General features: G+C 40.3%; 2 protein-coding genes across 9 annotated transcripts in view; one reads left to right on the forward strand and one right to left on the reverse strand.

The window, feature by feature from the left end:
• The window catches only part of MCTP1 (multiple C2 and transmembrane domain containing 1), a 721,660-nt gene that overhangs the window by 689,702 nt on the left and 5,156 nt on the right, over nucleotides 1-26,802 (reverse strand). For all 3 annotated transcript variants that reach the window (XM_086413169.1, XM_086413168.1, XM_086413162.1), the window contains exon 2: nucleotides 4,886-4,956. The gene's annotated coding sequence lies outside the window, so the exon portion shown is untranslated. The remainder of the gene's footprint in view (nucleotides 1-4,885; nucleotides 4,957-26,802) is intronic.
• The window catches only part of FAM81B (family with sequence similarity 81 member B), a 58,633-nt gene that overhangs the window by 24,059 nt on the left and 7,772 nt on the right, over nucleotides 1-26,802 (forward strand). For 4 of the 6 annotated variants that reach the window (XM_086413173.1, XM_086413176.1, XM_086413174.1 and 1 more), the window contains 3 exons: nucleotides 4,053-4,171; nucleotides 15,665-15,794; nucleotides 20,734-20,840. In XM_086413173.1, coding sequence (XP_086269299.1) covers nucleotides 4,053-4,171; nucleotides 15,665-15,794; nucleotides 20,734-20,840 — 356 coding nt within the window. The remainder of the gene's footprint in view (nucleotides 1-4,052; nucleotides 4,172-15,664; nucleotides 15,795-20,733; nucleotides 20,841-26,802) is intronic. The other 2 variants (XM_086413178.1, XM_086413177.1) reach the window with 1 other exon arrangement.

Raw genomic sequence — 26,802 nt, forward strand, 5'->3', positions numbered from 1 at the left:
AATAAAGTCTGACACTATTTCCACATCTATTTCCCATGAAGTGATGGGACCGGATGCCATGATCTTCACTTTCTGAATGTTGAGCTTTAAGCCAACTTTTTCACTCTCCACTTTCACTTTCATCAAGAGGCTTTTTAGTTCCTCTTTACTTTCTGCCATAAGGGTGGTGTCATCTGCATATCTGAGGTTATTGATATTTCTCCTGGCAATCTTGATTCCGGCTTGTGTTTCTTCCAGTCCAGCGTTTCTCATGATGTATTCTGCATAGAAGTTAAATAAATAGGGTGACAATATACAGCCTTGACGAACTCCTTTTCCTATTTGGAACCAGTCTGTTGATCCATGTCCAGTTCTAACTGTTGCTTCCTGACCTGCATACAAATTTCTCAAGAGGCAGGTCAGGTGGTCTGGTATTCCCATCTCTTTCAGAATTTTCCACAGTTTATTGTGATCCACACAGTCAAAGGCTTTGGCATAGGCAATAAAGCAAAAATAGATACTTTTCTGGAACTCTCTTGCTTTTTCCATGATCCAGCAGATGTTGGCAATTTGATCTCTGGTTCCTCTGCCTTTTCTAAAACCAGCTTGAACATCAGGAAGTTCACGGTTCACATATTGCTAAAGCCTGGCTTGGAGAATTTTGAGCATTACTTTACTAGCGTGTGAGATGAGTGCAATTGTGCAGTAGTTTGAGCATTCTTTGGCATTGCCTTTCTTTGGGATTGGAATGAAAACTGACCTTTTCCAATCCTGTGGCCACTGCTGAGTTTTCCAAATTTGCTGGCATATTGAGTGCAGCACTTTCACAGCATCATCTTTCAGGATTTGAAATAGCTCAACTGGAATTTCATCACCTCCACTAGCTTTGTTCATAGTGATGTTTTCTAAGGCCCACTTGACTTCACATTCCAGGATGTCTGGCTCTAGGTCAGTGATCACACCATCGTGATTATCTGGGTCGTGAAGATCTTTTTTGTACAGTTCTTCTGTGTATTCTTGACATCTCTTCTTAATATCTTCTGCTTCTGTTAGGTCCATACCATTTCTGTCCTTTATCGAGCCCATCTTTGCATGAAATGTTCCTTTGGTATCTCTGATTTTCTTGAAGAGATCCCTAGTCTTCCCATTCTGTTGTTTTCCTCTATTTCTTTGCATTGACCGCTGAAGAAGGCTTTCTTATCTCTTCTTACTATTCTTTGGAACTCTGCATTCAGATGTTTATATCTTTCCTTTTCTCCTTTGCTTTTCACTTCTCTTCTTTTCACAGCTATTTGTAAGGCCTCCCCAGACAGCCATTTTGCTTTTTTGCATTTCTTTTCCATGGGAATGAATGGTCTTGATCCCTGTCTCCTGTACAATGTCACGAACCTCATTCCATAGCTCATCAGGCACTCTATCTATCAGATCTAGGCCCTTAAATCTATTTCTCACTTCCACTGTATAATCATAAGGGATTTGATTTAGGTCATACCTGAATGGTCTAGTGGTTTTCCCTACTTTCTTCAATCTAAGTCTGAATTTGGCAATAAGGAGTTCATGGTCTGAGCCACAGTTAGCTCCTGGTCTTGTTTTTGCTGACTGTATAGAGCATCTCCATCTTTGGCTGCAAAGAATATAATCAATCTGATTTTGGTGTTGACCATCTGGTGATGTCCATGTATAGAGTCTTCTCTTGTGTTGTTGGAAGAGGGTGTTTGTTATGACCAGTGCATTTTCTTGGCAAAACTCTATTAGTCTTTGCCCTGCTTCATTCCGTATTCCAAGGCCAAATTTGCCTGTTACTCCAAGTGTTTATAATGAACTTTAATAAAAATTATTTTTACTTCCAAGATCTCTTATTTTTTTTATTTTTATTTATTTATTTATTTTTACTTTACAATAAGGTTTAATATTCCAAGATTGTGCTGTTTGATGTCCCACATTACTTTTAAGAACAGAAATTTCAGAGATGAAATAATCTCCTCCATTATCTGTCAGTTTTATGGCTTAACTTTTTAAATATTTTAAATCTACTTTTTTCTAAAATCTCTATATATTCATGTATGATGTGAGGTATAGATCTAAAACTGATTGTTTGCTGAGTGCATGCATGCTTGCTGAGTCACTTCAGTTGTGTCCGACTCTTTGCCATCCTACGGACTATAACCTGCCAGGCTCCTCTGTCCATAGAATTCTCCAGGCAAGAATACTGGGGTGGGTTGCCATGCCCTCCTCCAGGGGATCTTCCTGACCCAGGGATCAAACCCGAGTCTCTTATGACTTCTGCACTGGCAGGCATCTTTACGACTAGTACCACCTGGGAAGCCCTGCTTTCTGAATAAGTAACCAGAAATCTTAACAGCGTGTGTGAAATTCCTTTCTCAGTGACTTTGAGTCTGATATATGGCATATTTCTTTCTTACATTTACCAAAATCTTCACTAAATTACAATGATCAATTTAGCGAGGCACAGTTATTTAGCTGCACTCATTTCAAAATGTTTTACTATTTAATAGGGCAAGTTCTCTTTTATCACTATTCTTTACCAAAACAAAGTAAAACTACACCTACTGTTAGAATCTGAATGTTTGTATCCCCACCAAAATTCACATGTGAAATCCTAATGTCCAACGTGACGGTATTAGGAGGAACTTGGGTCATGAAAGTGGAGTCCTCAAAAAGCAGATTAGTGCCCTCATAAGAGAGACCTCACAGCACTTCCTGGCCCCTTTCCACTATGTGAAGATGAAGCAAGAAGTCAGCAGTCTGCAGCCCAGAAGAGGGCTCTCCCCAGAACCCAACCATGCAGGCACTTCCAGCTTCCAGAACTGTGAGAAATAGATCCCTGTTGTCATATAAGCTTCTTAGTCTGTAGTTTTTTGTCATGGTGGCCTGAATGAACTAAACACCTACAGGTATGCAAAAATAAACAAGCCAAAACACAAAAACAAAAAATAACCTCTAGCTAGTATTCTTGACACTTGTATGTCTTCAGCTAAAGCTATATTTGCTCTTGGCTTGTCTCAATCTGCCAGTTTGCAAACGGGCAAGATTCTGTACTTAGTCTTTGAAATGTTCATAATTCATTTCCTATAAAAATCCTTCTTTTCCCCCAAACATTCATAATCATAAATTTAACATGGTTCAGACCTTGGTAACATCTAGTAACTAACCTTTTTTGTTCCCCCAAACCAAAAAGTTGTCTGTGCTTCAAAAAGTCTATTCTCTCAACACTTTTCTGAATAAATATATATTACATTTTATATGTCTTAACTTTACACTGGTATTTGTTTGAATATTAACCGAGATATAATTTTCTTCTATGGACAAGCAAAAAAACTTATTTTTTACGTATGAGTGCCAAAAATTAAAACCCACTGTTTGGGGGACCACCTAGCTGGTGGAATAGGGTAGTCAGATTCATTTCAGAACACTAAGACATAATGAAGACATGACGATGGATACTCAAGGCAAAATCTGAATACATTCAAGCCATAAATTCCTCATGTTCTCTTAAAAAATCTAAAACAATAAACCTTTTCCACTCCATGTAAGTGAAACAGTTTTATTCAGATTTGCTCATTAGTTGTATTAGCTTCGTTATGGTTCCAATTCAATCTATAAAGGGCCTTGCCTAATCCCATATGAAAGGTCCCTTTTTCTAAACTTGACTACCAATTCTGAAAAAGGTTTTTGTGAAAAGTTTTTAAGTCAAGGATGGTCACGTCCACACAGCACAGTAAATAAGTTTGGCTTGACCCATATGGTATTTATAAAGAATTTGAATAAAATGTCAATATTTTAAAATTCAGCAATTTAACATAAAATCTGGATTTCCAGCTTCTGTTGAGACACTGTTGAACCATCGTGCCACCTGGCAACTGTCAGCAGGACTCAAGCCATCACTGCCTCCCTCGGATATAGTGGGGATGGCTTCCAACACAAGACTCTCACTCATTTGCACTATTAGCCTAAGAAGGGAAATGCACTCAGTTTGTAACCTCTACTTTAAATGATATTTTCTTATCATGTGTGATGGGAAATTAATGGGAACTTTAACTCAAATATTGCAGATGATAGAAGAACAAATAAAAGCTCGGGATCTGGTGGCCACAGGAACTAATTTCGCAGTACAGGACCTAAGCAACAAACACCTTCAAGGAGTTGGAGATCTCCGAGGAAGAGTAGCCAGGTGAGAAGGTGAGACTGCTAACTAATACTTAGCAGTCAGCTTTGGCCACTGAATTCTCATCCCTAAATAAGTTCTATATTGTAGAAAACAGAATATTGTCTTTAAGCTAAATGATAAGATAGCAACTGAGAAAGTGTATCATGAAATTTGAAAGTCTCATGCTACCTGTGAGATCCAAGGGTTCTATAAAGAACCTCTTATACAGGATGCCTAGTTTAGTTTCATCTATGACAAGTCTTGTCTTTACAGCCCCTCAGCTGTCCAAAGGCCAACATCTATATACAAAGACATGCCCTTAAAACTGCATACAGAATCCCCAGATGTCTCAAATTCTAATGATTGAAATATTTAAGATATATAAGAATTGCATATAAAAGCCTTAAAAGGGATTTAATGGTCAAGGGAATAACATTTTGAATGATATTTTTTATATGAGGCTGAAAAAATTCATGGTGCACAGCTCAGCAAAAATTTGTAGGTATTGACCATGGCAGGACCATTCTGGTTGACACATCAAAGATGAGCCGTGAGTGGCTGACCATGGACACCTTTCCATCTCTCTGTCTCCTTCCAGCACCTCATTCCTCTCTCCAGAAACACCCCTACTTTCATCTCATTAATCTACTCTGAATAATCAGGTGATTAATGCCTAAGACAAACCTCTCCTAGGGTATCTGTCCATTCAATTCAATAAAAAATGTACCAAACACTCACCAATGCCAGGCAGTGGTCTACAATTCAGGGGTTCAGCAACATGATCGTCTTCCTATAAATTTACAGTCTACCTGGGAAAACATAAGCAATAAGGTGAGTGCTGTAATGAAAGCCTTGGGTGCCATGGAAACGTGCAAATCGGATTGGGACATAAAAATGGCTTCCTGGAGGAGGTGACACTTGAGATGAGTTTTGAAAAACTGTAGCAGTTAACCAGACAGGGATAGGAAATGTACTTCACATAGGAGGAATGATGTGTGCAAAGGAACTGTGGGATAAATTACTGTGACGTGTTCAGGGCTTCCCTGTGAGGGTGCTATTTTAGTTGTGGTATTTAGGGAGAGATGGGAGATTGGGCGGAGAAGGCAATGGCACCCCACTCCAGCACTCTTGCCTGGAAAATCCCATGGACGGAAAATCCCAAAGAGACAGACAAGACTGGTAGGCTGCAGTCCATGGGGTTGCTAAGAGTAGGACATGACTGAGCGACTTCCCTTTCACTTTTCACTTTCCTGCACTGGAGAAGGAAATGGTAACCCACTCCAGTGTTCTTGCCTGGAGAATCCCAGGGACGGGGGAGCCTGGTGGGCTGCCGTCTATGGGGTCACACAGAGTCAGACACGACTGAAGCGACTTAGCAGCAGCAGCAGCAGGGAGATTGGGAGATGAAGCTAGAGAAATGATCCAAAGTTGGATGATGAGGGATCTTTGGTCAAAGTAAAAAGTTTTTGAACTTTATGTAAAAGGTTATAAATAGCCATGGGATGATTTTAAGTAAGGGGATGACATTCACTAACCTTTTGGTAGTAGCTGAATTGGTAGAGTACAGAAATAATATATGAAGATGAAAGGAAGCCTATTGAAGCAATCAAGGTGAGAAGTTTTACTTTAGGGGTCTAAATTAAAACTCTGCCATGCAAGTCCAGAGCAGGTAACAGACATGAGGAAAACAGGGTCTACAGGATTAGTACGTGTGTGTGTTTGTGTGAGTGTGTGTACACACATAGGTACCATATACATACAAATATACACACATATACAAGGTTATGTGTATATATACTTTATACTTCTAAAATACATAAGATTATATATACTTTTATATAACATTTGATAAATAGAATTTTCACAATATTTGGGTAAATGATGAAGCAAGATAATAAAACCACCCACCACTCTCCCTAGAAGTGCCATGATTTTACAAAGAAAATAAGAATCAAAATCTCTTTTGAATCAAACTTGGAATCTGGTTCAATTTGGTGGTGCACTGGTAACACTATTCCAGGCAAGAATATAGGAGTGGGTTGCCATGCCCTCCTCCAGGGCATCTTCCCTACACAGGGATCAAACCCCCGTGTCTTACATCTCCTGCATTGGGAGGCAGATTCTTTACCACTAGCGCCACCTGGGAAGCCCCTGGTTTTTTTAGATTCCACATATAAATAAGATCATGCAACTTTTTTCTTCCTGTGTCTAGCATATTTCACTTGACATAATGTCCTGCAGATTGTATACATGTTGTCATAAATGGCAAAGTCTCCTCCTTCTTTGAGGCTAAAAATTTTGTGACTCCATGTATATCACGATTTATTTATTCATCCCTAAATGGCAACCCACTCCAGTATTCTTGCCTGGACAATCCCATGGACAGAGGAACCTGGTGGATACATAGGGTCGCAAAGAGACAGACAAGACTGAGAGACTCACACTCACACACACACACACACACACACACACACACACTCTTAGGTTGTTTCCGTATCTTGTTTATTGTGAATATTGCTGCAGTTAACATGAGAGGATATATTTCTTCCATGTATTCATTTCCTTTGGATACATATCCAGTAGGGGGATTTCCAGATGACAGTTCTATCTTTAACTTTTCAAAGAGTCTCCATACTATGTTATATAACGGCTATACCAATTGACACTCCTGCTAACAGTGTGGAAGGATTCCCTTCTCTCCACATCTGCACCAATACTTTGTATAATACTCATCTTAACAGGGATGAGGTGACATCGCATGGCTTTGATTGGCATTTCCCCGATGATTCGTAACATAGAGCTCCCTTTCATGTACCTGTTGGCCATCTGTCTCTTATCTTTGGACAAATATCTAGTCAGGGTTTTGCCCATTTCTAAAACCATGTGCCCATTTAAAACCACTTGCTTTTCTGTGGTCCCAAGGGACTCACAGATGCACTCCCCCGGCTCTCAGAGTTAGGCGATTTGGGAGCCAGTTTCTTGGATAGTGGCTAGACACACTTCATTCCCCAGGGAGAATCTGGGATTTGGTGGTTCCCTCCCAGCTGTAAGGTGCTGAACCAGGGATGGGGTATGTGGTGTGTGTGTATCTCAACTTTTTTGACTCTTTTTGATGTGGGTATTTTCTTAGTTGCCTGATGTGTAAGAGCCTCTAAACCAGCTACTGGATTTTCCCCAGAGGGACTGGATCGGAATTCTGCTGTTTATTTGGTGCATCTGAGGGAGGAGGGAAAAAGCAAGAGCCTCCTAGTCCTCTGTCTTGCTCTCTGATCGCTGACTTACTTCCCCTTTAATGTGAAGCAGTGATTTTAGGAAAAGGTCTTATTTTTCCTTAAAATGTCTTCCTTTTATGATTATTTCTTGAATCTAGTGATTTGAAACAGAATGGCTAAAAGCCAGGAGATTCAAATTCACTATTCCTCTTTTTCTTTTCCATATTTTTGCAGGCAAGTGACCCACGGACCAGCTGAGGCAGAATAATTACTTTCCTTCTACATAGGTTGATCTTAATTCCAATTAGCATCTTGGCATGAGTGAACTAAGTTGATTATTTTAACATAAGTCCTAGCAAACCTTTTACTGCTTCAGGAATCAAACTCAATATTTGATAACAACTATGTGCTTTTGAATTTTATACCTTATTTCCCTCTCCAATATAGTGGCAGTTTAAAAGCAAGTACTTCCAATGAGATGAGGTTCTCAAAGTTGTCTGCCTGATTTTGACACCTTGCAATGGCACCCCACTCCAGGACTCTTGCCTGGAAAATCCCATGGACTGCGAAGCCTGGTAGGCTGCAGTCCATGGGGTTGCTAGGAGTCAGATACGAATGAGCAACTTCACTTTCACTTTTCACTTTCATGCATTGGAGAAGGAAATGGCAACCCACTCCAGTGTTCTTGACTGGAGAATCCCAGGGACGGCGGAGCCTGGTGGGCTGCCATCTATGGGGTCGCACAGAGTCAGACACAACTGAAGCTACTTAGCAGCAGCAGCAGCAGCAGCAGCAGCACTCTATTTGATAGATTAGCCTCGTATGCAAAAAAGAAAAAGGCCAGCATGTGAAGGGCAGCCATACAGCCATGTATGATGGCTCTAGAAGCAGCCAGAGAAGACCAACCCTCTATCCATATTTGACTATTTGGGACCCCAAGGCAAATCTGCCTATCAGTTCAGTTCAGTTGCTCAGTCGTATCCGACTCTTTGCAACCCCATGGACTGCAGCACACCAGGCTTCCCTGCCCATCCAACTCCCAGAGTTTGCTCAAACTCATGTCCATCGAGTCCATGATGTCATCCAACCATCTCATCCTCTGTCATCCCCTTCTCCTCCTGCTGCCTCCAAAATCCAGCATCAGGGTCTTTTCCAATGAATCAGTTCTTCACATCAGGTGGCCAAAGTATTGGAGTTTCAGCTTCAGCATCAGTCCTTCCAATGAATATTCAGGACAAATTTCCTTTAAGATTGACTGGTTGGATCTCTTTGCAGTCCAAGGGACTCTCAAGAGTCTTCTCCAACACTACATTCAAAAGCATCAATTCTTTGGCGCTCAGCTTTCACATTTCAAATCTGCATACGAAATAACTAAATTGTGTTGATGTGCAATTAAAAGCGTAAGACATGTCCTTTGAAGAGGCACTAATGATATTATTTGGATACTGTCAACCTTTGAAAAAGAGTGAGGACTTCTTGTTAAAGATATTTTTACTCCACTCTCCTCACCTGAGACATCTCCATGCCAGTAAAAATAAAAAAAGGAAAACAAAAATGTCACCTTTAACACAACATGGAAGTTGCTGCAACTGCTAACAACAAACAGAGCACGAGTACCAGACAGAGATGTGTGGACCGAGTATCCTCCTCAGACCCGAAATATCATGATTTCCTCCAAATCAAGAGGCATCACCCCCAAAGGTACAGATCAAATCTGTTGAATAGAGGAGTATTAACCTAGGGGGTGGGGTGAGTCACAGGAGAAATAGGAAATATCCTTGAGAATTCAAGGCAGCAGCACAGAATAGCAGAGACGGTGGAGCCGAAGAGGCACTCATGACATTTATCATCTGGGATCCTCCCCCCACTTCTTATCAGTTTATGCCTAAGAGAAACTGACTGAGGTGCAACCGGCTGAAGAGGGAGAAGAGTTGATAGTATCACGTTGAAGAATCCATGATGATGATGTGCTGTGAGATACACTGATCTGGTTTTCGAGGAGAGAATGGGGAGATGCACCCCTTCCCTGGGCCTAAAGAAGCAACAGACTTGATATCGACGAGGCAGAGTAGAGGAGCTGGGCTACTTCCCCACGAAACACACCATCACTGATCGGTGGGTGGCCAGGACCACAGAAGATGGGAGAGTGGGAGTTACGAAGAATCTGTGTGTGAAAGCCACCACCACCACCATCCAGGGAGAGATGGATGGATAGACAGATGGATAAAAGCACAAGGCTGATGAATACACCTCAAGACGGGAATTATCCAAAAAAATACAGGAACAGTTCAAATCCAAGTTTGAAACTTGGATTCTTGAATTCTTGGAAACTCCTGGTTTCCAAGAATTCATGAAAAGCAAAAGAAAAATGCCGAGGACCAGCCCCGGCTGATCCAGGGTATTCGAAGGAGAGACGGCATAGGCGAGGATCAGGATACAATAGCTTAATTAAACGTTAATTAAGGATATAAAGAGTAATAGAATGAGGATAGCTCAGTAGGAAAATTCAGTGGAGAAAAGAGGCTGAGTAGCTTGGTTTACGCGGGAGACCAATAAAACTTCAAGACAAGAAGTTTGCACCACTTCCGTAGGCCGCAGGCGTCCTTCCGTTCTCCCGAAGGAGAGGAGACACTGAGGCCTCCCCGGTCGGATCTTAGAAGCCCAGGCATAATTAGTAAGCATGGTGGGTTCCGTGCTCCAGATGGAGACTCAACCAGAGTGAGAGAGAGAGCGACATGGGGAGACCAGTATTTCGAGAAACTGATCCCAATTCTTTATTTTCCATGGTCTACTTTTATACACTGAGATGTTATGCAAAAGTCACGCGGGGTCAGCAGTCCTGACTTTTATCAAAGTCAGGTGCTTCATACAAATGTATACAGAGGTCTTAGGGGTGTTACATCATCTTCTGGCCAGGGGGGCCTGCTGACAATTTACGACCCTCTCCTTGTGACAGCGGTCAGTCAATCAGGACACTTATTTCTCCAGGGCTGATTATTCTCAAAACAGACGCCACCCAAATAAAGTTACATTCCTACAGGGTGAGGGTGTAGTGGGTTTTAGTTAAGGAAAGAATTTACTTAGCCTAAGGTCTAATGTGATTAATATCAAAGGTTAATTCTATATATTCATTAATGTGTGTAAGGGCAAGGGATATGGAGACTTAGCAACAAACATTGGCTCAACAAATGAAAAACCCTTCACCAACACAATTTCTAATTAGCCCACTATACTTATAGTTTTCTAACTTCTCTAAAGAACCTGTTTTTAGAGGGTTTAAAGCATCTCATGCCTCTCACGGTTGGGAGGCTGTGAGCAATCACATGTGGCCCGACGAGCCTGTCAGGCAGGCTAGAGAACCTTCAGAGGAGTTTGTAGGTTAAAACACTCTTATCACGCCCAGGAATTATTATTAACTGGAGCTCTAGATTAACTCCTTCTCCGAAAGAGGTGGTGGGGGATAGCCCCCCGTAAAGTCAGAGATGTAGGTAAGAGCACAAAGTAGTAAAGTAGGCAGGCTCTGGTTATGGGGGTAGACGCTCCAGGATTTCCAGGGGGACTCCTGAGGCTCGATCCCGCCTTTGCGTATGTCGAGCCTCCTTCCTCATGACCTTTGCCATGGGCGGAGTACCTCACTCTGGCCCCCAACAGAAAAAGATTGCTGATTGAACTGTCACACATAATTTTGCTCCTTCCAAAAGCCTAAATAAAAAAATATTTTTCTCTTTAAAACATAAGCCCACAAAGACAGGGAACATCAGCCTAGAAATGCTGGAACCTTGGAAGGTACACATTCGGAAGCTGATTTAGCAGAAGTGAGACTGATTTTCAAGCCCTGGAATAAGCCGAGGATGACCTGGTTTCGTCCCCACGGAATGCTCACAGGCTTAGGGTGGGCTGCACCGGGCACCTCTGAGAGTGGGTGAAGGCGGGCACTTGTCTCCAGGGAGAGGAACTAAGAGACACAGGGAGAGACGGAGCCAGGAATCACTGCGGTGTGTTCTTAGCCTTCTCATTATTATTGACTTTCAAACTACAAACATGTTTTACTTTGATTAAAAATAAGCAATAAAAAGGTTTTCCCTAAAAAAGAGATTGCTGCTGCTAAGTCACTTCAGTCGTGTCCGACTCTGTGCGACCCCATAAACGGCAGCCCACCAGGCTCCCCCGTCCCTGGGATTCTCCAGACAAGATTACTGGAGTGGGCTGCCATTTCCTTCTCCAGTGCATGAAAATGAGAAGTGAAAGTGAAGTCGTTCAGTCGTGTCCAACTCTTCGAGATCCCATGGACTGCAGCCATAGCAAAAGGAAACAGATAAACCAGAATTGCTCAGGGATAGGAGAAAGAAAAAAATTAAATATTACAGAGATTCAATCTACTTTAGAAGCCCCTCCCCAAGAGAATACATACAACTGAAGACAACCTGTGGCGGATTCATTTTGATATTTGGCAAAACTAATACAATTATGTAAAGTTTAAAAAAAAAAAAAAACCTGAGCAAGTCAAAAAGAAAATGCTTTTTCATATAAAAATGGTTATGGAGAAAAGATATATAGGGCAGAAAACAGAGACTCCACTCAGCAGAGAACTAAGAGGAGGTCCAAAGAAGAAGAACAAATTCTTCAGAAGAAAACAAAATATGGATATAAGAGAAGAAAGATTTCTTGAAACAGAGATTAGAATCTGTAGATCAAAGGGGAAATCTGCAACACCAGAAAAATTTATATGAGACCAATTAAGCCAAGATATCCTGGTTTGAAGTCATTGATTATCAAAAAGAAAGAATCACTAGAAGAAAGGAAAGCAAAAAAGAATCGTTAGACATCTAGGTAGACTAAACAGATCACATTAAGGAAAAAACTTGGTCATCTCAGACTTGTCCATGTCAAACACTGTCAGGTAAGAAGGGAGAAATGTCTATCCTGTTCTGAACAAAAGAAAAGTGACTCAATAATGTTTTCTTAACCAAATTACCTTTCAAGTAGAACAGACAGGCATTCTCAAGCGTTCGAGAATGTAAACAGTCCAATGCTAACGGTCCCTCCGTTTGAACTCTGGATGACAAAATCTGGCCAACCAAGGAATAAATCAAAATAAGGATCTCAGATATGGAATTATAGCTTTAAAACACTGGGACTGCCCTGGTGGTCCAGTGGCTAAGATTCCACACTCCCAGTGCAGAGAGCCCGGCTTCAATCCCTGGCCAGAGAACGAGATCCCACACGCCACAAGTACAGGTTTGTGCGCCTCACGGAGAATCAAGGATCCCACGTCCTGTGCCTGGGACTCGGCGCAGCCAAATAAACGCATACATTTTAGAATGACTGTCTAATAGAGTCTAAATATAGAATGAAGGTTAAAGAGTGGGAACTCTAGGGGCAGAACAACACTGTAAATGTTTAATCTGATATTTTTAAAATAGGAAAACATTAACAAAAACTGTTGGAAGAGCAAGTATATAAACATGTGTTCTCTCATTTTTTTTCCTTTGGCATAGGGTCAACGGAGAATAAAGTTTTGAAATGGTAGTTGTAAAAAGTACAATGATTCCAATCTATGATAGCTTTTTATAACTTCATTTTTAGAAATATCTCTTGTAGTAGGGGTGTGTGTATATGTATACACACACATACACATACACACCTGAAGTTGAGCAACTGCTTCATTTTTCACTACAGTTACATTTCCTTAGGTTAAATTAAATTAAAATTCAATGTAATGTTTTTAACTAAAACTCATACATATAATTTGAATATTCTAAAATTATTTTATTTCTTCCTATCTCCACGTGTTTATATATGATGTGTGTACATATTATAATGGTGAATGAAATACTAACCAAATGTTAACAATGATTATTTCTTAAAAGTGGGATTTGGGATGATGTTAACACTCGTTCGTTCTTTTTTTGTATTGTGTGTAATTTTTTTGTAACAGGAATTTGTTATTTTAATAGAAACAATAAAATCACTTCAAAGGAGAGAAAGAGAAATTTCTTTTGAAATATGGAGTACAGCCTTGAAAAACCATTAATCCTTGACCTCAGGGTGGAGTTAGGCTCGTTGGGTAGGAATGGGATGGGGTGAAAATAATTAGATGATAACTCTTAAGCTGAGGAAATAAATAATAACTGCTGATCTTGTGTGGGTGCTTCCTCCATTCCAGGTACTGGCTAAACGCTCTGCATTCATAATCTCCTTTTATCCTTAAATAACCCTATGCAGGACCACTCTTCAGGACAATCACGTACGGTTTGGAAGGCTGAGCATACAGCATTCCAGGAGACACTGTTCACATCACCCCCATGTGTCTGGCACACCCTGGCGTTTTGCAGGGGGCAAACTCTGCAGCTGCATGCAGGGAGCGCAGCACTGGTACCCCTTTTCTCAGACAGGACTTCCCTGGTGGCTCATATGGTAAACATCTGCCTACAATTCAGGAGACCCGGGTTTAATCCCTGGGTTGGGAAGATCTCCTGGAGAAGGAAATGGCAACCCACTCCAGTATTCTTGCCTGGAAAATCCCACGGACAGAGGAACCTGGTAGGCTATAGTCCATGGGGTTGCAAAGAGTGGGACACGACTGAGCGACTTCACTTTCACTTTTCTCAGATAAGGAAAACTGAAACTTACAGACATTAAGAGAATTGTCCCAGATCACAAACCTGGGAAGCAGTAGAAGCCATACTCAAAGGCTGATCTACCTGACTAAATCCTGAACCACGAACCTACAACAGACAAACCAGTGGCCCCTGAGCAGGCAGCAGGTGGGCTGGGTGAGAGGTGGCTGGCAGCGGTGATAGCAACAGCTATTTCCCTGTGTGCTAAGTCGCTTCAGTCATGTCTGACTCTGTGTGACCCCATGGACTGTAGCCCGCCAGGCTCCTCTGTCCATGGGATTCTCCAGACAAGAACCCTGGAGTGGGTTACCATGCCCTCCTCCAAAGGGTCTTCCTGACCCAGGGATCGAACCCCCCTCTCTTATGTCTCCTGCATTGGCAGGCAGGTTCGCGCCACCTGGGAAGCCCATCCCACATTGCCTTTGATTCCCGTGTAGCCTTTGGGTATCTCAATGTGGATCAACATAAGAATATTCTAACCAACAGTGAGGCTGTTCTGACAATAACAGTTTGTATACACAAATGTGTAAAATGACTTTTGCCCTTGACTTAGGTACTTCCATGCTGAATCAGATTAATCCCTGATTTTTCCTCCTGGCAGTCTGCCCACCCCTCACCAGTGATCTGGTATCCTTTCAAAAAGTTTCTCAAGAGGTTAGCTCACCTTTAGCTCAAATTTGACACCAAAATTAAGAAAAAGAAATTCATTTTTGGATCCTAAAGAAAATGTTGACAGCCACAGAACAATGTTTATAGCACTTATCGTGACAATATGAAAATATAGTTCCTAATAGATGTTATTTGATGACAGTCAAAATGGTTACTTGATAAAAGGACAAACTTCAAAGTGATGTCTGGTAACTCATTTATTAATACACCAAACACAACCCTACAGGGCTTTCTGTCCTACCCTTCACACAGATATGAGTGCATTGAAAGTGATAATACAGTAAGTAACCTGTTCTCTCCTAAAGGAGGCCTCGAGTGGAGTAGTGGGTGGGATTCCCTGACATTCTGGGAAGATGGCTAATCTGAATTTCAATGCCATTTCACTAGGGTTCCTCCCTGAAAATGCCAAATGCCACCTTACGTGCCAAAGCCTCATACACGTCTTAGTGTGGATTCTTTTTGTCCTAACCTAAGACAACACTTAACTGAGGCCACTTAAGGAGCAGGAGCTTTTACTGGGGCTAAGAGAAAAGATTCTGTCTTTTGAAGATGAGTTGGAAACCTCTGGTAGGCTGGGACACTTTATCTAGCCAAAAGGGAATTGGTGATCTGGGAGCCAAGAAAAGAAGGCTAAAGGGAAGAAAGAGAATTCAGAACACAATATAGAAGAGGAAAAAGCTTCAATTTTGCCTAACCATAGGCAACAGGGAGTATGCCCCAAACATCAAAATCTATTGGAACTCCTATAACTGAGTTAATATATCTTATGGCTGAAAATCTATATCTATCGAGTTTCCCCCAATGTCTTCATCTATTCCAACTCAGTGCTTTAATTTGGGCCAGTGTTCCATTCAGGAAAAAAAGAGGAAGATGAGGGAGATTTCTGTATATGCCCCCACGTCTGCCAAGTCACTATTCAAACAACTTTAGAATTCTTGCCATCAAATGAATGCATAGATTCTACTATAGTGTTAAAAATGTTATCAATCTCACATCTAACTTCATCTTGCCACTAGATGTGATTCCAGCATCATGAAGCTTTCTGGAGATATTCACTTCATCAGAAATGAGCACCAGCAACTTGAAAAAACAATTCAGGAGATGATATCTTCCCTACAAACTGTTTCTAAGAACTTGGATATGAAGGTAACTGAAAAATTTTGAAACTCTTGTGTACTACTGCTAGAAGTAAGGGCTTCTCAGATGGTGCTAGTGGTAAAGAACTGGCCTATCAACTCAGGAGATGTAAGAGATGTGGGTTCCATCCCTGGGATGGGAAGATCCCCTAGGGAAGGAAATAGCAACCCACTCCAGCGTTCTTGCCTGGAGAATCCCACAGACAGAGGAGCCTGGCAGGCTATGGTCCATATGGTCACAACTGAAGTGACTTAGCATGCATGCATGCCAGAAGTAAGATCATTATGACTTTCCAAAATGCTCAAGCAGCAATTATTCAAAAGAACCCTTTTCCAAAGGGTTTAAGAATGACAGCTCATACATATACACCATGCATGTGGCCAGGTTAATCAACAAATACTTAATGAGTGCCTTGAGGAGCCTGGTGGGCCATAGTCCATGGGGTCACAAAGAGTTGGACAGGACTGAGAGTCTAACACTTTCATATTTTCTTATGTTCCAAAACAGCCACTAATTGGAAGCATATGCTACCCGAGTCTACGGTTGCCATCATTTCCTTCCTTTCTAGGTTCTTCTCTCTTTTCTTCTTTTTTTTTTTTTTTTTTGGCCTTGCCATGTGGTATGTGGGATCTTAGTTCCCTGACCAGGGATTGAATCCTATTCTTGGACTGCCAGGGAAGGCCCTCTGGGTACAACTGGAGAGAACAAGCAAAGGAATTTTCCATAGAAGATATTCCTATTAAAGATTCAGCATAAACCTGAGTTCATCACATTACATCCTAGCAATGGGTTATGTTTCTTACAAAATAATACACAAGTCCTTTGGCCTGGAATTTAAAGACTGTCTCTACACTGGCCCCTGAGTATCTCTACAGCTCACCCTCTGGCTTCCCGGCTCACCCTTTATACCAGTGGCGCTGAACTACCTGTAGTTCACTCACTCCAGAACACTGCACTGCCTCCGTGTTCTCTGTGCTCTTTTTGCCTGAAATGTTTACAGAATCCACCTGCAATGCGGGGACCTGGGTTTGATCCCCGGGTTGGGAAGATCCTCTGGAGGAGGGAATGGCAACCCACTCCAGTATTCTTGCCTGGAGAATCCCATGGACAGAGGAGCCTGGCAGGCTACAGTCCATGGGGTCACAAAGATTCAGACACGACTGAACAGCACAGCACAGCATTTTCACCTTCAAAGGCACTGGTGTAATGAAAAGAGCCAACGCAAACTCTCTGATGCCCTACTTTGTCATGTACTTTGTGTGAGACAAGCACATCTCCTCTGAAGGCATTTGGGCAGAACAAAGTGGAAACCCTTTGGAAATGGGGGGAGATGAAAGCCTGGTGCTTGATTATTTGTTCATGGGAGTCCGTTTATAGAAAGCAGAAAATACAGAGGAGGCACAAAGCTTACAGCGGTCCCATTGGGCTGGTCCATCTCCCTACAAACCCACCTAAACAGTCCTAATGGTTAGGGGGTTGATTATCTTAGTTTTTCAAGGTGATCATGCCAACAACAAATCATAACAGCTTTATCTCTAGTTTTCTGATTACTTGAGGCTTTGACCGGAACTTCCAGAACATTGTTACATAAAAGTGGTCAAAGAAGGCAGCTTATCTAGTTCCTGATTACACTGGAAATGTCTTTGCTGTTGGCTATTGGTTTGATTTATTCTTAATTATATTAAGAAAGTGCCCATCAATTCCTACTTTACTTAAATTTTATTAGAACTGAACATTTAACTTTATAAAATGCCTTTTGGACATTAACAAATGCCTGATTCAGTGTGATTGGTTTTTTGGTTTTGGTTTTTTGTTGTTAGCTTGTTTATTTTTTTGGCTTTCTAATGTGCTATGTAAAAGCATTTCCCAATATGAAACATTCTGGCATTTCTGTAATGAAAACTGTACAGTCTTTGTAATAACTCAGTATTTAATTTTGCATCTAAATTCAAAGGTGATATTAGATTCTAGTTTCTCTCTCCTTAGTTTTTTTAAGGTAATACATACATGATTCAAAATCAGATCTACATGAGAAAATACACCCTGAGAATTTCCACTTCTATATCTGTCACCAGTAATCACATCCATTCATGCTACTCACAAGGAACCATTTTTATTAGCCTATTATGAATCCTTTCCATATGCCTTTACAGGTAGTTCAGTTCAGTCCAGTCGCTCAGTCGTGTCTGACTCTTTGCGACCCCATGAACCGCAGCACGCCAGGCCTCCCTGTCCATCACCAACTTCCGGAGTCCACCCAAACCCATGTCCATTGAGACGGTGATGCCATCCAACTATCTCATCCTTTGTTGTCCCCTTCTCCTCCTGCCCTCAATCTTTCCCAGCATCAGGGTCTTTTCCAATGAGTCAGCTCTTCGCATCAGGTGGCCAAAGTATTGGAGTTTCAGCTTCAACATCAGTCCTTCCAATGAAAACTCAGGACTTCACAGGTAGAAACAAATACAAATTCATATTCTTATTTCCCCCTTTTTACACAAAAGATAACATATTATAAATGTACTACTATGCACCTGTTTTTTTCTAAACAAACATATCCTAGAGACCCATCCTATCAGTACATGGAGGGCTTCCTCATTCTTTTCACAACCATGTACTCTTCCTCTGTATATAATAGCGCATTTAATCAGTCTCTCATGGATCAACATTTGGATTCTTTTCACTAATTTGCTCTTTGAAACACTACTACCGTGTGTAACCTTGCAGTTATGTCATTCTGTATGTCTGTAGAATAAACACCCAGAAGTGGGATTGCAGGGTCAAAGATACTGTGCTTGCTCTCTTGAAAGATCTTGCTCTCTGCAGAGTTTTCACCACACTGCATACCCACCAGCAATATATAAAATGTCCTATATCCCCATTGCCGCACAACTGAGTGTTGTTTGACTTTTGAATTTTACCTTTCTTAAAGGAAAGGACATCTCTGTTTCAATTAGCCTTTCTTATTACATGTTTTCATTTATTTAAGAGCTAGTTGTATTTCTTTTCCAGTGAGCTACCTGTTCATATCTTTCATCCACTTCTCTATTGGGCTATTGTTCTCTTTCTTTTCAATTTCCAGGAGCTCGTTATACGTTAGCAAGGTGAGTTGATTCCCTACACTGTGAGCTGCAAATGCATTTTCCCAGTTTTTCTCTCAACTTTTGGTTTGTACATGGTCTATATTTATAGCTGAATTTATCAGTTTCTTTTTATGTGTGTATGTGGCTTCTGAGATTTGAGCTTCCTCACACAAAGGCTTGAAAGAATTGCTTATATTTTCTTCTAACACTGTCAGGGCTTTATTGTTTATATTCAAATCCTGGATACATTTTTGAATTTTTTTCTAAAATAGGATTGCCTTCATTATCATTTTAATTATTGAGACCTTGTAGTGTTTTTAATATCTGATGGGGCTAGTCTCTCCACTGTTTCTTTTTCCCCTTTTCCTAGTGATAATTGCTTTTGCAAATGATTTTAAGATTAGCCTGTCTAGGTCCAGCAAGTAAACTGACAGATAACTCTGCTTCAATTTTAATTGAAATCATGTAAAATTTATAAATTAACTTTCAAACTGACATAGTCATAATGCTGAGTATTTTATCCAAGAACATAGGGTACTTTCCATTTCTTCAGGTTTGCTTTTGTATCCTTCAGAAAATCCTTCAAATTTTCCTCATGTAGATTTGTCATTATCTTAAATATAATTTTGAGACTTCATCCTTTTTTTGTTAATTGTAATGGGGGTTTTATATCTTCTAACTACTTGTTAGTTGTGTATTATAAAGGCTGTATTAATTTTATACCTCATGAATTGTCTTCTTGATTAGTTATTTTTCAGTTGGTCTTTAGTTTTCCCAGATACAATCATATGATTTGTAAGTAAAAATCATTTGGCCTCACCTTTTTCCATTTTCATATACATAATTTCTTTTCTCTAAGTGTTTTGAATAATAACTCTGGTACAATATTAAGTAATAATGCAGAGACAGAGGGCATCCTCAACAGAAATATCCCAAGTGTTTCTCCTCTGATGGAAGAAATAAACTTTCTCAATAAATCTGTTTCCTGATGACTCAGACTGCAAAGAATCTGCCTGCAGTTCAGGAGACCCAGGTTCAATCCCTGGGTCAGGAAGATCCCCTGGAGAAGGAAATGGCTACCCACTCCAGTATTCTTGCCTGGAGAATCCCATGGAGAGAGGAGCCTGGCAGGCTACAGTTCATGGGGTTGCAAAGAGTTGGACACAACTGAGCAACTAACACGGCAGCATTCCTATTTTACTAAGGTTTTGCAAATCAAGAAAGTTTATAAAATAAATGCCTTGTGATATAATAGACAGCATAATGACTATAGTTAACAGAACTGAGTTGCATATTTGAAAGTTGCTAAGTGAGCAGATCCTATGTTTAAAATGTCCTAAGTTATTTCACTTGGAATTTATTTGTGCTCACGTCAGAATTCTACCAAGAAATTCCTGAGGCCCGATCTTAGGCCACTCAGGTGTTTTCTTCGCAGACCCAGTCGTGCATTGCAGCATGTATTCAATAGCATTTGGTGAGCCTGTACCATCGGTCATCTCATGTGTCCTGAGGATGCAGTGGTGATAGAAGACAGAGCGGCTTACACTGTAACTGGGGAGACAAAGCAAAGCAACAATCAAACCAGCAAACTGATAAGCCAATGTCAATAGTGTGCTTTTGTTATATCATTAGATGGTTTCTTATCAAAAAGATCATTATAGACAGCAGAATGGAACATGCCCCCATTGTTCTTTCCCTGAAGGTATTGCTATAACTGTTGAATCATTCCTTTGACAAAAATCATTTTCAAATGCAAACATGCTTTAGGCTCAAGTCTTTATTCCAGGCTCCTTTAGGAATAAAGTATAATGAATGTAAGTGCTAGTGGTTTTGTTCACAGAAAAAAGCTCCCTTTGTACTTTCATTAGGTAATGCAGCTCTTAGAAAAGATAGAGGCTTCCAGTTCCGAGCAAATCTCAAATTTAAAGATGGTCCAGGGGGATTATCGCCACGAAATGAACCTTTTGGAGTTCAAGTAAGTGAATGGAAGATTTTTAATTCTGTTTAATGCATTCCAAAGGGTTTTGCCTAACGAAAGCATTAGCACTAAATAAAATCCTATTCCAGGAATTTGAACCTGGCCAAGAAATAAAGCAACACACTGATGTGCAGAGAATATTTTATACTAAAGGGATTCATACCATATTTTAATAGAAGAAATATGCATATTAATTTGCCATCCTCATTTGCATAATATCTCAACTGAAATGACACTTTCTGATAAGAGTACAATTTTAACTTATCAATTGTACACTAAAATGCCTCGATGTAAAGCACAATTGAACATATACAGATTCCATGAAGTTATCAAATAATTTTTTTAAGTTTGATTCATTAGCTTTTCCTTTAAGATTTTTTCTAAGACCCTCTGCTTGCTTCTTTTCAGTATCCCTATTTGAATACTATTTGTAATCCCACATTACACTGAGTTTTCCCCTGTACAATGGAGAAAGCAATAAAGGAGATAAGACTCTACATTCAAATTATTGGCCTCCTTATCCTCAACTCCTCCTATTTAAATAACCACCATCTCCTGGCATCATAGTACCAGCAAAGGAAATTCTAGATACTTAGATGATACCACCTTGGGGTTGAGTCACTCAGTCCGGTCTGACTCTGCTAGCCCATTGACTACAGCACGCCAGGCTGCCCTGTCCTTCTGTATCTCCCAGAGTTTGCTCAAGCTCATGTCCATTGAGTCAGTGATGTCATCCAACCATCTTGTCTTCTGTCTTCTCTTTCTCTTCCTGCCCTCAGTCTTTGCCAGTGAGTCTTTTCCAGTGAGTCTTTTCCAGTGAGTCAGCTCTTCACATTAGGTGACCAAAGTATTGAAGCTTTAGCATCAGTCCTTCCAATGAATATTGTGAGTTAATTTCTTCTAAGATTGACTGGTTTGATATTCTAGCCATCCAAGGGACTCTCAAGAGTCTTTTCTAGCACCTTCATTATGGTCCAACTCTCATATCCATACATGACTACTGGAAAAACCATAGCTTTGATTATATGGACCTTTGTCGGCAAAGTGATATCTCTGCTTTTTAATATGCTATCTAGATTTGTCACAGCTTTTCTTCCAAGAAGCAAGTGTCTTAATTTCATAGCTGCAGTCACTGTATGCAATGCTTTTGGAGCTCAAGAAAATAAAGTCTGTCACTGTTTCCATTGTTTCCCCATCTATTTGCCATGGAGTGATGGGACTGAATGCCATAATCTTCATTTTTTGAATGCTGAGTTTTAAGCCAGCTTTTTCACTCTCCTCTTTCACCTTTATCAAGAGGCTCTGCCCCTTCTATTCTTGTTCTTTCTCCACTCTGTCCCACATCAACTTCAGTTTAATGTCTTGGTCAAATCATAATCATGAATATACTCTCTCTCCATTCTCCTCCATCTCTACCATATTTCATTAAATCTAAGTGCCACCAACTATAAAATGTACCAGTGTATTCTTGTACCTCTAAGACTTGAAGCTAACGACTAAACAGTGTATGCTAAGTCACTTCAGTCATGTCCAACTCTATAACTCTATAGACTGTAGCCTGCCAGCCTCCTCTGTCCATGGGATTCTCCAGGCAAGAATATTGGATTGCCATTCCTTTCTCCATAACATCTTCCCAAACTGATGGCTCAAAATTGGGTATCCCACATTGCAGGCAGATTCTTTACCATCTGAACCACCAGTGGTCATCACTAAAACTCAAAGAGAAATAGGTGTCTTGGGTAAACAGAAAATACCTACTTTCTTCATTCTCTAAAAACGCTTGTCTAGGTTCTTAAATTCTAGCACAATGAGGGTGCTCAGTAAATATCTATGTCATGTCTGATCTAATTCCTTTAGTTTAGAATTAAGATAAAGTGTCCATAGGAGAAATAGAAAAGTAAACTTTCTAGAAGTACAGTTTAAGAATGGATTTTATTGGGGGAGAAAAGGAACTTATTATCTGGAGTGGAAGACTGGCTTAAAGCAGTCAAGAATACTAACAAACCGAAAAGAGGGGAAAGTAAATGTTTGAGATCTAGGGATGACTGCTTTACTGAAGTTGTTGCCTACTTTTTGCACCTTCAGTCCTGTGGGAAATCGGCTTATAGATGAATCATATAAATAGTTAAATCTGAATCTGGACACTTTTGTAGTAGTATAAACCGGAATCCTTTCTCACTTGAAATAATGAAGTCTTAAAATTTCATTAGTATTACAGTTGCTGCTGCTGCTAAGTGGCTTCAATCGTGTCCAACTCTGTGCGACCCCAGAGACGGCAGCCCAACAGGCTCCCCCGTCCCTGGGATTCTCCAGGCAAGAACATTGGAGTGGGTTGCCATTTCCTTCTCCAATGCATGAAAGTGAAAAGTGAAAGTGAAGTCGCTCAGTCATGTCCAACTCTTAGCAACCCCATGGACTGCAGCCTACAAGGCTCCTCCATCCATGGGATTTTCCAGGCAAGAGTACTGGAGTGGGGTGCCATTGCCTTCTCCGAGTATTACAGTACTTAATAGTTAATAAGCCAGATTTTTCCCCAGGCAAATACTTATTAGTCTATAATTCAATTACACAATAGACTTTTATTTAAAATTTCTCCACTTATTTTTTAAATTAAAAAGTAGTATGCATCATTGTAACAAATAAAATAAAGATAAAAATAGAGGTCACCATTCAGGCTTCCTAATGTAACTAGTGTGAACACCAGGAATGTATTTTTCCTCACTTTCACCCTTGTTGATATAAATATGTAACAGAAAAGGGAGATTTTATGTATATACTATATAATATGTATTTAGCATAGATTATATATGAGAGAACATAGGTTTTTAAAATAAATCCTATACACATTACTCAATACCTTTTTTTTTTTCAGTATATGTTGGTATCTCTCTAAATCAGTGAATATTATTCTAGCATTATTTTTCACAGCTGCATAATATTTTAACTTACAGATATGCCATAATTAATTCAACTATCTTAACTGATGAATAGATCTTTTCCAGTTTATAGCTACAAGTTTATACAAACAAAAATTTCCAGTTTATACAAACAAAAATTATTGTAAGTATATCCTTAAATTTCCTTATAGGTACTTTTATTTCTATAGGCAAAATTCCTAGGTCAAAGTTTATGTTTGTATTAATTTTTATAAATTTATTTCTAAAAATGTTGTAGCAATTTACTCATACCAGCAATGCCTGAGGACTTCCTGTGCATTCTTATTCACACTGAGTATTCTTTTTAATATTTGCCAATTAAAGGGTGAAAAATAGCATCTCTTTCATTTGCATTCCCTTCACCCTTTGAATTTCTGTGAATTGCCCATTTTTTACCATTATTTTCAACACTTTCTTATCTACTGGTAGGATTCCTTCACATTAGGGATATTAACCCTTTGAGCTATATATTACAAAGTATTCTGTTCAAAGAGAAAGTGAGGCGGGTAGGGCTTTCCCCCCTCCCAGTCAGAGCACTTCCCAAAGCAAAGAGGGTGGAGTATAGTACTTGCTTTAAGAAAAAAGAAAACTGTTTCTGAACAAAGAGACTAAAAGCTTTTAATAACATTAAAGGAGAAGTTTAATTGGCAATTTTTCCCATTTAGAAATTTTAACAAATTCAAATTTGATGGTAGACGGAACATGTTTTATTAATATATTGAACTTAAAAGCCAGAATATTGTCTGGGAGTTTTCTAGTGAGTTCCGTGCTTTGGCACAGAAGTGATCATTTGATCTGACAAAGGAGACACACAGGCTGTGTCCTCTGGACCTCTGCACTGAGCCTCCTCTTTCCAGAAGGGCCCTAGTCAGATGGTCAGCTAAGTAATGCCCTCAGCCAACAACCGAGTGCTTACAGAGCAAGTCTCAGGCAGCGTGAACTATGGCTGCCTTTCAGCAGGGGGCTAGCAGAGGCAGCACCCCTCGATAGTCTTGCTGCTGCTGCTGCTGCTCAGCTGATAGTGAATTATAAGAAAAAGCATTTGGCCAAGGAAGCAAATGCCTAGAGTCAAGTCTTACTACACAGCTTTGAAGGTGCTGCCACGGTAGAAAACAAATCAGAGCAAGGACCTGTCTCATTCGTCTTCGTATCCTCAGCACCCAGCACATTTAGATACAAATAGAAACCAATGAACAAAGGAATGTGTTGAGTATCTATAATACTTAAGTTGTGTTTTGGAAAATCCAAAGACATAATCATGACCATAGACAGTAGGGGAGAAAACACATAAATAAGTGAAAAGCTCATTAACAGGTAAAGTGAAAGTTGAGATATTAAATGAAATATATCAGTAGGGAAATGATAAATAGTTATTGTCATTTATAAACGCCTACCAATCACTAAGGGCTTCCCAGGTGGTTCACATGGTGAAGAATCTGCCTGGCAGGGGGAGAAGTCGCTTCAATCCCCAAGTTGGGAAGATCCCCTGGAGAAGGAAATGGCAACCCACTCCAGTATTCTTGCCTGGAAAATCCCATGGACAGAGCAGCCTGGTGGGCTATAGTCTATGGGGTCATAAAGAGTTGGACACAACTTAGTGACTAAACCACCACCACCACCACCCTCCACCAATCGCTAAATGCTCATGCAGCTCATGTGCACTCAGCTCTGCCAGCTGGGTCTTATCTTCATTTCAAACACAAGGTAACTCATAATCATGGAAATTAAATACTTTGCCCAAAGTCACACAGTAAGAAAGTGTCTGACTCCAAATCTCAGGCTATTTGTGTCAGTCTGTGATGCTTCCATCTCATAATTTCACATATTATAGTAAACTAACTGTGCTATGACCAACCTAGACAGCATATTAAAAAGCAGAGACATTACTCTGCCAACAAAGGACCGTCTAGTCAAAGCTATGGTTTTCCTAGTAGTCACGTATAGATGTGAGTTAGACTATAAAGAAAGCTGAGCACAGAAGAATTGATGCTTTTGAACTGTGGTGTTGGAGAAGACTCTTGGGAGTCCCTTGGACTGCAAGGAGATACAACCATTCAATCTTAAGGGAAATCAGTCCTAAATATTCATTGGAAGGACTGATGTTGAAGCTGAAACTCCAATACTTTGGTCACCTGATTCAAAGAACCAACTAATTAGAAAAGACCCTGATGCTGGCAAAGATTGAAGGCAGGAGGAGAAGGGGATGACAGAGGATGAGATGGTTGGATGGCATCACTGACTCAATGGACATGAGTTTGAGCAAGCTCCAGGAGCTGGTGATGGACAGGGAGGCCTGACATGTTGCAGTCCATGGGGTCTCAGAGAGTCATATGTGACTGAGCAACTGAATTGAACTCAACTGTGCTACTGAAATTTAGGAAAGGGAATGATCAGGTGCTCAAAACTGATGGTCTGAGGCTATGAAGATACTGGAATTTAAACTCAAGTATAATTTGTAACAAACAATAAACAAAAGTCTTTCTATCAGAGTGAAGTTGAAATTTCTTTTTAACTATTGTCACTCATTAAAAACCATAGAACACTGAGAAGAAATTAATTTGAGGTTATTTCTATAAAGGGCTTCCCCTGTGGCTCAGCTGGTAAAGAATCTGCCTGCTATGCAGAAGACCTGGGTTCAGTTCCTGGGTTGGGAAGATCCCCTGGAGAAGGGGAAGGCTACGCCTCTAGTGTTCTGGCCCAGAGAATTCCATGGACTGTATAGTCCATGGGGTCACAAAGAGTTGGACATAACTAAGTGACTTTCACTCACTCACTATTGGTATAAATTTAGTTCAGAAAAATGTTTCTTGAAATTAACTTCTTGTTTGTGACATGAAACTTAGACTCAATCTCTAAAGAAACAATAGTACCTAATCTAAAGGACTTATTCAGATACAAAAAATGAAAACATCTTCTGTGTTTATAACCCACAAAATGGCACTAAATCTTCCTATATTCTTGTGCAGTTAGTTAAAGCCACCATCTGAATTCTCAAAAGCCTGGTAATAAAGCTTTCAAGAATT

Source organism: Bos grunniens, chromosome 7 (genome assembly GCF_055505025.1).
Source record: "Bos grunniens cultivar Pamir isolate PY7600 chromosome 7, Bosgru_T2T1.0, whole genome shotgun sequence".
NCBI lineage: Eukaryota > Metazoa > Chordata > Mammalia > Artiodactyla > Bovidae > Bos > Bos grunniens.